The sequence below is a fragment of the Babylonia areolata genome, chromosome 8 (assembly GCF_041734735.1).
Source record: "Babylonia areolata isolate BAREFJ2019XMU chromosome 8, ASM4173473v1, whole genome shotgun sequence".
In the NCBI taxonomy this organism is placed as follows: domain Eukaryota; kingdom Metazoa; phylum Mollusca; class Gastropoda; order Neogastropoda; family Buccinidae; genus Babylonia; species Babylonia areolata.
Genome location: NC_134883.1, coordinates 7758918 through 7770741, shown reverse-complemented (window position 1 = coordinate 7770741; position 11824 = coordinate 7758918). Strand labels below are relative to the sequence as shown.

At 43.8% G+C, this 11824-nt stretch overlaps 1 protein-coding gene across 1 annotated transcript; it reads left to right on the top strand.

The window, feature by feature from the left end:
- On the top strand, positions 1-5238 carry LOC143284961 (uncharacterized). Its single transcript, XM_076592122.1, has 3 exons — positions 1-27; positions 985-1257; positions 3942-5238. Exons 1-3 carry the CDS (start codon positions 1-3, stop codon positions 4356-4358), a joined length of 717 nt encoding a protein of 238 aa, XP_076448237.1. The 3' UTR covers positions 4359-5238.
- The last annotated feature ends 6586 nt before the right edge of the window (positions 5239-11824 follow it).

The following is an 11824-nucleotide window of genomic DNA, read 5'->3' as shown; positions in this document are numbered from 1 at the left end:
ATGCCAAAGAAGTTCAAAGAGCCCACAGTACAAAAAAGCGCCAAAATCAAGTGAGATGTGGCCCAGGGCGTATGCCATCCAGACCGTCAAGTCAACCACCCAATCCCAAACCCTCAACTCAACCATCCAGACCGTCAAGTCAACCAATCAATCCCAAACCCTCAACTCAACGATCCAGACCGCCAAGTCAACCATCCAATCCCACACCCTCAACTCAACCATTTAGTACGCCAAGTCAACCACCAGACCCCACACCCTCAACTCAACCATCCAGACCGCCAAGTCAACCACCCAACCCCACACCCTCAACTCAACCATCCCAACCCTCAGATGTGAATGCAAGGAAGAGCTTTTTTTTTTTACAACATTACAAACAAGACTTCAGAATGCTGCAACTCATTCATTTTATGACTTAAAGGTACTTGCTGTAAAAGCAGAGAAACATGAAGCCTACAAATCCAGCAGTATAGGACTGTATTCAGAGTTCGATAGCACTCTTTACCATGCTGACAGAATCTCAAAGGATCTTTACCCCGAGGATGCCCCAGATCATCTGGAACCTGTTGAAATAACAGGAGATGGAAACTGTTTACCAAGATCAATATCTGTTCTTGCATACGGTACTCAAGATCATCACCAAGAACTGCGAACCAGAATTATTGTTGAAATGGCAGCCCATGAGGACCATTATACCAGTCTCTCTGTGTCTAAAGCTTATGCAATGAGTTCTGACTTTTTTGAGATGCAAGATTTATCTCCATTGACAATCAAAGACATTTTCCGGAAGGAAGTGGCGAGCATGTGTCATCAAGGAAAAGAAATGGGAGTTTGGCAAATCCATGCAGCAGCATCTGTGCTTCAAACACCATTAATGTCTATATACCCCAAGATACAGAATGATTGGTTGGAGGAGTATGGGGAAGAGGGGCTGAATAGAAATCACTTGAACAAGGTTTTCCTTCCCAGAATTTTTGAGAATGACAGCGAGGTCAGATCAGTTCCAGGCATTATGTGGACAATCCTCCCCACGCTGCCACAAGCTCTCCTCGGCTCCTCAGTGAGGAGAAGGAGGAGGGGAAAGAGACGGAGGAGAAGACACCGCTGAGCGACCCCTCCGAGGAGAGACGCGGACCGTCGGCAGCAGCCGTGGGGGTGGGGATGGGGATGGAGGGGGAGGAGTTCGACGAGGATTTCCCTGCCTTCCTCATGGTGAGGAAGACGAACAGGCTTGAGGAGAGGGATCACTGGAAATGGCAGGTGAGGAGACTTCGGGTTTTTTTTGCTTTTTTTGTTTTTGTTTTAAATTATTTTTCTTATTCACATGCTTTTTTAGGACATTTTTATTGACTCACTTGTGTAAACAAAGTGTGAGTCTATGTTTTAACCCGGTGTTCGGTTGTCTGTGTGTGTGTGTGTGTGTGTGTGTGTCCGTGGTAAACTTTAACATTGCCATTTTCTCTGCAAATACTTTGTCAGTTGACACCAAATTAGGCATAAAAATAGGAAAAATTCAGTTCTTTCCAGTCATCTTGTTTAAAACAATATTGCACCTCTGGGATGGGCACAAAAAAAAGAAAAAAAAGAAGCCTTATTATATGCAAACTGCATATACTGTTATATTTATATTTTTTTGTATTCTCTAAACTTGGCACTTTGATCTGATATTCTGACCCAACAACAAGAGCAGTCATTATTATCATTTTGTGTTCAAACAGGAACTTCTTTTGCTAAGCATGGAAGTTTTATTTATTTTGCAAACGTTTTGGTGCAGATAGTAAAAAAGGGAAATTACTCTGTAATTAATGCTAGGGGACTTAATTCGCTTTAAACTGATCTTTCTCATCTTAAACATTACATTTTGAAATTATACTCAATACATAAACAGCTTGGATTTTTAAAAAAAAGTGTAACACAAGTGAGTCTTAAAGGCCCTGCCTCTCTTGTTTGTTTGTTTGTATAGGAGTAATGCGTCTGCATAGGAAGTGAGAGAATCTGAGCGCGCTTGTCAGTATTTTCTCCATCTTGAGTGGTGGTCTGGACGCTACTCATTCGGATGAGACCATAAACCGAGGTCCCGTGTGCAGCATGCACTTAGCGCACATAAAAGACCCCACGGCAACAGAATTGCTGTCCCTGGCAAAATTATGTAGAAAAATCCACTTCGATAGGAAAAATAAATAAAAACTGCAGGCAGGAAAAAGAAAAGGAAAAAAAGGTGGCGCTCTGTGTGTAGCACTTTCCCTGGGGAGGGCAGCCCGAATTTCACACAGAGAAATCTGTTGTGACGAAAGAGTAATACAATACAATACAATACAATACAATTTGGTAGGATCTTGATCGAAGACGCGCCGTGGCAGGGTCGGTAAAGAGACTGGACATCTGATACAGTGTTCACCAGTGATCAAGAGTTCAGGGTTAATAATAATAATGGATACTTATATAGCACACTATCCAGAAATCTGCTCTAGGTGCTTTACAAAAACGCTTTTGTTAACATAATACATCATATCTATGTTACATACACACACCAAAATGTGACTACACACACACACACGCACACACACACACACGCACACACACACACACACGCTGCATACATACATTTTAACATACATGTGTATCAAACAGCTACGCTAACACATACGCACACATAGGCAGGCACAAACTTACATAAACACACGCACACGCACACACAATACACATTCATATACATGCATGTAGTTATGTACACATACATATGTATACACACATAGTCAAGCACAGCTAACACAAAGGAAGTGGACCTGCCACAATTGAACTTATTGCTGAGGGAAAAGGTGAGTTTTGAGACGAGATTTAAAAGATGCGAGGGAATCAGAATAACGGAGGTTATCAGGGAGCTTGTTCCATGTTTCGGCGTCAGTGATCTTGTTTGCTGTGTCCCTTGGGAAAGGCACGTCACTCCGATTTTCCTCACTCCGCCCAGGTGTAAATGGATACCAGTCTTTTGTCGGGGAAGGTCAAAAGAGCGGAAGGAGAGAATCGGGCCCCGGTGTACCATGCCAAGCCCCAAACACTGGATTTGAAACCACTGCCGTTATGACTGTAAAAGTCTACGGGACCTTTAACCTTATAACTTCCATGGTTTAGGGACTTTTAACTTTAATGGTTTATCAGTGAGCGCTTTGAAGGGCAGCAGCGTTTAGCTTCATTAGCTAGACTCTGTGTGTCGTCTTCGGATATGAATTCATTGCCTCGATGGCCGTTAAAGGCGATGTGAACTTAAACTTTTTAAATCTTGCTAGGACAGATTTTTAAACGGTTTGATAGGACTTTTTTTCTTTCAAATGTTTTGCGAAGGGCAAGTTATTTTTGCAGATGTTTCGGCAGGGCATTTTTTTCCCTAGAAGTAAAAGACACATTTTTTAATAGACGCTTTTGGTAGAATACTTTAATTGTGGTAATTGTTTCAGAGTTATAGAAAACAATTGCTTGTCTACACGAGCTAGATGAGGCAGGACTGGGAAGAAGTTCTCAGAAATGAAATAAACAAAACTAGCTTGACTGTCTTTCTTTTCATAAATGAATTGATTTGTGAAGATATAATTCTGTGTGTGTGTGTGTGTGTGTGTGTGTGTGTGTGTGTGTGTGTGTGTGTGCGCTTGCATGCGTGCACGCGTGCGTGTGTTTCATGCGTGCGTGCGTGTTTTCGTTCTTCTGCGGTTTGACGTCTGTTCACAGTTGTTGAGACGAAAATCCACCTCCACCCCCACCTCCCACACCATCACAGACCCTTGCCTCCTTGTTATATTCCTGTAATGAATGTGTGTGTGTGTGTGTGTGTGTGTGTGTGTGTGTGTGTGTACACGTATGCATGTGTGTGTGTGCATGTGTGCACGCTGCTCCGGCGGACGTATGGCTTACCAATGCGCGTGCAACGTGCACGGTCCTGCGTGCTGCAGGTGACGTCCCTGCTGGCGGTGACGATGGCCTGGGCCGTGCTGTGGCTGCCCTCACACCTCTTCGTCTTCGCCGACAAGCTGGGGCTGGGCTGGAACCTTCCGGACGGAGCCCGCATTGCCGCCGTCGTCGTCGGCTACACGCACGCCGCCCTCATGCCGCTGCTATGGCTGCTGCACAAGCCCATCAGGGCCGCTGTCCTCGCCTTCATCTTCTGTCGCTGCTGCCAGGATGACGACGACGACGAAGTGTTTGACGATTCTATCGAGTTCCAGGACGTGGGACCTTACAGGCAGGCGGGGGTGCCTGTTGGTGTGCCTGCTCGGCCTGACGCGGCCGCCGGGGTTAGTGGGTCGGCGAGTGCTCCTCCCCCGCCACATGACCCAGCGGGTACTGCTGCGGCGCAAGGCAGTGCTTGAGGAGGTAGATGGTGGTGATGGCTGAGACAGTGGAGGGAAGGGCTGAAACTGGTAATGGGTTTCCGTGTGGTGTTGGATTGTATATACTTACGTACATGCATGCAAACATAGGTCTATGATACACATACGTACATACACACGCGCGCGCGCGCGAACACACACACACACACACGCGCGCGCGCGCGCGCACACACACACATGTGGTGATAGCCTTAGTGGTCGGCGAGGGTCTAAACACCATAATTTGATTTGATACACACACACACACACACACACACAATTATATAATACACACACACACACACACACACATTTTTAATAAATTTTTACAGTCCAGATGTGGATTGGCGGTTGTGTTGATGGGTTTCATGAGTCGTGTTTGTTTTTGATAAGAAAGAAGAAGAGAGAGAGAAAAAAGAAAAGGAGGAGGGGAAAGAAGATGATGGGTGATGAAAGGGGGTGGGGAGGGGTGGGGGGGTTGTGGAATCCCACAGAGCAAGGTGACCCAGTTGAACGTTTGTCAAGGCCAGTGCATTGGGTGCCCAGCATAGTAGGTCAGGCATCTGCTTCTTTTATTTTATTTTAATTTAATTTTTTTTTTGTAGGTAGATAGAGTGTAGCGTATATGGATTAGTCTGCAGGCCTTGAAACAGAGAGGAATATGTGGATGATGATGATGAGGAGGAGGTGGAGAAGGACGCTGTTGCTGAATTCACCGTGGTGGAGTGGGAGGCGTCATTCCACACGCTTTGAAATCTCCTTGAAACCGCGGCTGAAAACAGAAACTGAAAACTGTAGGAGTGTGTGGTAAAAGCCTTGTGGCGACTCTGAGAATGTTACACATGAATTTTTTTTTCTTTTTTTTGAGAGGAACCTTGGACCTCTCTATGTCTCTCTGTGTGTGTCTCTTTCTGTCTTTGTCTGCTGTTCTGTCTGTCTGTCTGTCTCTGTTTCTGTGTGTCGATCTCTGTTTCTGTTCAGTTTTTTTTTCTCCTGTCTGCCTGTAGGCCCACATGTCTGTCTCTTTCACGGTGTCCCGTTTCTCTCAGCGGCGATGACAAAGAAACTGCCTTTCAAGTTCTTGGGTTTTTTTTATAAACTCAACGATTCAAAGAAGCCGGCTGACAGTTTGGACACCTTGACGTTAAACACAAATCTCTCTCTCTCTCTCTCTCTCTCTCTCTCTCTATATATATATATATATTATATACATTAACAAATAGTAAAGAGTGGTAGCTCTCTCCATTACACAAGGTACACAACTTCAAGTCAATGATGCTTACGCTACCGATTCACCTAGCACACAGGTAAATAAAAAGTACATTGGAACAAACCCAGACACTTCCTCAAAAAAGGAAGCGCCGGGCCTGTCCTTATACCAATCATTTGACATGTGCACACAGCAGCAAAGGCAGAAGAAATGTGCAAACACAAATTAGCTTTAATTCAAGACTGGCATAACCTCTTCAATCTACAATATCTCTCTCTCTCTCTCTCTCTCTATATATATATATATATATATATATATTGCAGGTTTTGGGTGGTGTTGATTATCATCTGCTGCGCCACCCCAACCCCTTTTGAAATGCAAAATTCATCTTCGCACATTCCTGTCAAGCGGCTGTAGGTGAAGGGAAGTAACTCTGCCCTTTTTGTTCAAGTGCTGCGAACATCCGTGTAATTAATACGTACCCTGTGTATTGTGCGTTTTGGGTGGAAGTCGTTGTCATCTATCGATCCACACCTTATCTCCCCACCCCCAACCCCCCGCCCACCGGCCCCCTACTGTTTGAAATGCAAATGCAAATTTGTTCACACCACTCAAGCGTCTAAGGTAGAGGAGAGAAACCCTTCCTTTTAATTTTGTTTGTGTGTTTGTTATTAAAGTGCTGTAAATAGCTCTTGCTTGAAACTTGAGAAGAGGTGATAAGCCGAACATTGCGGAAAAAAACAAAACAAACAAACAAACAAAAAAACCCATCCTCCCTCCTCCCCCCATTTTTTAAATGATGGTTTTATTGAAAGTTACCGCTGGTTGTGTTTTAAACCTTTGTCACTGATCATATGAAGACGACGTATTGTGATCACTTCAAAATGTTTGCTCTTGGGATCTATGGGATGATTCAGTGTTGCTCAGTGTGTGTTGAGCAGTTGTGTTGTTGAGCACCGCCTTTGCAATCAGTGTATTCCGTGCTTGCTTTGTGAACTTTGGCTTTTTTACCCTCACATCGACAATGGCTTTGAATTCATTCAATCATGTATCTCTACAGACAATGACATTAATATTTTGAAATCTGATACATACACATAGACAATGACATTTGTAATTGTACATATATTGTAGACATATTACATGAAAATATTGTACATATGATGATTTTGTGTGTGTGTGTGTGTGTGTGTGTGTGTGTGTGTGTGTGCGAAAACACTTGTTACGCATGCTAAACTGGTGAAAAAAATTCACATTGTCTTTGAATGAAAAATGTTGCCAAAACTGTTGCTGTATAGTCAAAACAAAAAAGAACAACAACAACCAAAAAAATGCCTTAGAAATGTTTGCTGCGTTAAAACGTTTCCATGGTGATAATCAGTCATTTCCACGATTTCATTCGGTACATTACTGTATGAATGGCACCGTGGCAGTGTCGGTCGGGCGTTGGACTCATTCTGACACCAGTGTCAGGATCACCAGTGACCAGGGTTCGAATCCCCGTTTCGGCAGGGTGGTGTCAGTGTGTCCTCGGGGAAAGACGCTTTACTGTGTAGTTACTCTGATTATCCTCACTCCACCCATGTGTGAACGGGACCCAGACTTAGGGGGAGGGGGGAGGTTACATGTGGTGGAAGGAGAGGAGGGTGGCAGAATGGTTAAGACGCCCAGCCGCCAATACAGTGTCCGTGAGGGTCTGGGTTCGAATCCCGCTTTCGTCCTTTCTCCCAAGTTTGAATGGAAAATCAAACTGAGTGTCTAGTAGTTCGGGTGAGACGATAAACCGATGTTCCGTATGCAGCACGCGCTTGGCGCGCTAAAAAAAAAAAAGAAAAAAAAGAAGAAAAAAGAACCCATGGCAACGAGAGTGTTGTCCTCTGGAAAAATTCTGAATGATAGGTACACAAATTATATAAATGCATGCACTCAAGACCTGACTAAGCGCGTTGGGTTATGCTGCTGGTCAGGCGTCTGTGTAGCAGATATGGTGTAGCGTATATGGAGTGGTCCGAACGCAGAGACGCCTCCTTGAGAAACTGAAACTGGAAGGAGAGATTGGGCCCCGCCTTCCTATTCCGAATTCTGTGCACAGTGAATGTGAATTCACGGCCCTTATTGCCATAAAAGGCTACACGGGGTCTTTCATGTATCAACTATAATGGTTTATCAGTGAGCGCTTTGAAGGGCAACAGCCTTTAAGCTTCCTTGGCTTGAAACTGTATGGTGGCTTTTGTATCGCGTGTGATTTACTGTAGGTATTATTGCCTGGTGCATGTACGGTAGTTCTTGTGTGTTGTTGCTATCGGTGGTAGTGTGTGTGTGTGTGTGTGTGTGTGTGTGTGTGCTTCTTTGCCAAGTAATCATTTTATTCATTGTTTTGGAGACTGATCATCCATGCGTGCGTGTGAAATCAGTACTACGTTTGCTCATCAGTTTTTTTTTTTTTATCATGTATTCATCAACTCGTTTATTCCTCTTATTCCTTCATTCACTCTTTTTTTTTTTCATTTTCATTCATCTTCATTTCCGTGGTTTACCTTACATTTTAGGGACAAGTAATGTATATATCGATCGATATAGTTCCCGAATCATATTTTCAAACGCTCTTATTCCTTTAAAACAGCCGTGATATTCTAAACAAGACAATTAAGAGGCGTACGTGTGAGTGCGTGTGTGTGTGTGTGTGTGTGTGTGTGTGTGTGTGCACGCGCTCTATCATGTGTTGTCTTAAGTGCCTGCTTTTATGGTTTGTGTGTCTGTGCCTTGTGCCGTATATAATGTAAGTTCTGAGCTAACTATTCCAACATCTTACCACCGAAAAACGACTACTGCCGGACATCTGTCCAGAACAACTTGACCTGAAGGGCTAACTGCCGACAGGTCATTAAACTCACTCAGTACGGCCAGTCGTCTCTTCTCCTCTACACAGACCCCTCGGATGTCCAGTGGGTGTCTCAATGATCCAATCTTTAGCTTCCGTCGTCAGAATTGTGGTATTCTTTGTCAACATTCACCTCTTTACTGTAAGAGCCTTCCGCTTGTAATATTTTGATGGTGGTAAATGGGGAGAAACGCTGTTAACGTCGTCTCTTTCGCCGTTCGTATGGAGAGAGTTAAACTCGACTCTACAACTAACTATTCCTCCCCCGCCTTCTCCCCCCTCCCCCTCCAGCCCCTGTGGGGATGACGGGGGCTTTTTCAGTATGGATAGTATCCTGACATTCTTGATTTTCTCTGCTGGAGAATTTCTTTTTTGTTTTTCTGATGTTGTCTTTCTGGATTTTTTCCTTTTTCTTTCTGTCGTCTTTTTTTCATTTTTTTTTTTCATTTTCAATCTAACTGGTTCAGTCACACACACACACACACACACACACACACACACACACACACACACACACACATTTTTGTAATAATATTTGAAAAAAGAAAGAAAAAAGGAATCCTTATTATATTTTTGGCTTTTCTGGACTTGGATTGGGTACTCTTACTAATTTTTTTTTTTGCGCCTATAAAGTGTGAGATGCCCATTGGAAATTTATGGTTTGGTGTGCCTGTTATTATTTACAATGATTTGTATTATATATATGATTATGTCTATGTACTTGTTAGTTCCCCCCCCCCCTCCAATCCTGTGATGGAAACTTGTCGAAATGGTCGACGCCAGAGGCATGTTCTGTGTTGATGCACATGAATGTTACTGTACTCGTGTTTTATTTTATTTTCCTTTAATTTTTTTTTGGTCCAGGTTCCGTACGGTATCGATATTTACCGGTTTTTTTTGTTTTTGTTTTTTAAAATTTTAACCCTGTTATGGCCCCAGTTTGTGGTGTGCTGGAGCTGTAGGCAACAAAGATACGGTCACACACCCCCTCAGTCGCCTTCTTGTTTCTGGTTCCACGACAATTGAAAATCTTTGCACGACGAACAAGTTCAACTTTCGCGCTACTTATCAGTTGTCCGTTCTTTTTTTTTTTTTTTTTTTTTTTCAATAATCTTTCGGTTCTTTAACTTTCATGGATTCAAGCACACTTTCAGTTTCAGCGGACAGTCGCCATGTTTACTTATCCGGACGTCCCAAGGTGAAGGGGCTGAACTTTTCACTGACTTCCGGTTTTCTAACGAACAAGGTCCATCCCTATCCCTCTAACTCTGGTTCTTCTTATCTTCCCCTTAGTTGTTTGATGTGCCATCGCAAACATGTCATGTCGGGATCGATATTTACCCGTTTTTTGAACCCTGATATGGCCCCAGTGTGTGGTGTGCTGGGCACGGCTGCAGAGCAACAAAGATACGGTCACCGTGACTGACACACCCCTGTCTCCCAGTACGATCTATCCCCATCTCTGTCTAGCTCTGGTTCCTCTTCCCCTTAGTTGTTTGATGTGCCATTGTAAACATATCATGTGTGTGTGTGTGTGTGTGCGTGTATTTTGTCGCTGACTCAGCTGACTATCATAGTAAGTAGTTTCGAAGATCCCACCGAGGTAAAACTGACGCAAAGTGCTGATTTGTCATCTTCCAAAATAAAGAAATCTATATTTTTTGCTTTGTTTGTTTGTTTGCTTTTCACGCGCTTCCTCTGTCCCTTTCTCTATACACGTTTGTTTGTCTGTCTCTGTCTATCACTCGCTCTCTTTCTCAACCCTTTCTTTTTCTCCCAGAACAAAATAGTGTGGTGCAAGGGAAACCAGTCCGTAATTGCGTCGCCCAAAAAAACAAAAACTGATCACAGTTAAGTCCCTTACAACGTCCATGGTTCACCGTCGGTTGTTTCGTTTCCTTTCCAGTCAACAGGAAAGTGGGGGTGCCGTTGAAAAATACCACAAATATTCTCACAGTAGAGCACTTGGTTTTATGACACACGACTGCCGAAAACCGATGTATTATTATTATTAGTAGTAGTATTATCATTATCATTATTATATTTTCATTATTATTATTATTATTTTTGGTGTGGTGGTCCAGAAACAAGAGTGCGTCAGGTTTGCGTAAAGTTGGGTGGGGAGGTGTGGGGGGGGGGGGGGGGGGGGAGGAATTCTGTATTTTGAAATCCATAGAAATACAGTTACAGAAAAATACAGTCTCTTATTCTTTGTCTGGTAGAGTCATGGCACCCAGACAGAATAGTTAACTCGATCCGACCAACACACGCACACACACAGACACTCACACACACACACACGCACACACACACACGCACACACACAGGCAGTCAGTCAGTCATGCTGATACAGAGATGACTCGGAACCGCAATAACTTGAAAGATATAAAAAAAAATCTGGGAGGACATGTTGTTTAATGCCTTTGCTATTTCTCTGTGTGCATGGCTGATGCACGACAGAGCATGCACCCACCCACACCCACACTGACACGCACATGAACGCACACAGTGACACACATACACCCCCTCACCCCCATCACCCCTCACCCCCCCCCCCAACACACGCACACAGTGACATACGGCATACACACACACACACACACACACGCACAAGCTGACACAGCCCTTTGGGTCAAGTTATTGCATGGATGCTGGTGTCTTGACGTTGTCCATTGGTGGAGATCAAGGCTGACTGACACATCGACAAAAAGCGTACACTTTGACACGAGCAACCCGTGCAACACGCAGTGAGAGTTACAGGTTTGTGAACTCACGCAAGCCCAGCTCAGGAAGCAGTCTGAAAGGAAAGCCGTAGTAGTGAATAAGGAGAACTTTAGCTTCAACATTGTCGCAAAGCTTAAAATAGACTGGTCATGGTGTGAAGAAACACATTTAGACCACCAAACAAAAGTGGAAACGGACTCCAAGATATCAGTCTCATTGAATGAAAAATAGAAGAAGCAGAAGAAGAAGAAGTACTTGTGTGTGTGAATTGTATGATTACTTTTTGTTTCTTTCCAACCTGCTGTCGTCAGAAAAAAGCTGCTGTATTGGCAGGGTACACGCACATCGGTGAGTTTTCAGTGCATCAGTCTGATGTGCTCCCAACCCTTTTGTTCGTCTGCAAATCAGAGGTCTTGCTGGTCCCGTCAGGGGAAGTAACAACGAATGTCTTATTGGTCGGAACAGGAAATAGAGTGAGCCCCCGTCGTAGAAAACTATCATGGTGCTAAATTTTGCTAAATTATTTAAAGAAGGTTTTAATGTGTTTCACAAGGAGCCAGTTTCAGTCTGGATTCTATGCCACTTATGCCCTAACTGTACTTGTTGAATAGGAATTAGAGCAATGACGTGTGTTAATCTTGACACTGCATC

Excerpts from the sequence above, each read along its gene's own strand:
- LOC143284961 (XM_076592122.1), top strand. The coding sequence starts at position 1 with ATGCCAAAGAAGTTCAAAGAGCCCACA. Across the intron at positions 28-984 it reads AGAAGTTCAAAGAGCCCACA|CGAGGTCAGATCAGTTCCAG; the intron begins GTACAAAAAAGC and ends TGAGAATGACAG. Across the intron at positions 1,258-3,941 it reads GGGATCACTGGAAATGGCAG|GTGACGTCCCTGCTGGCGGT; the intron begins GTGAGGAGACTT and ends TGCGTGCTGCAG.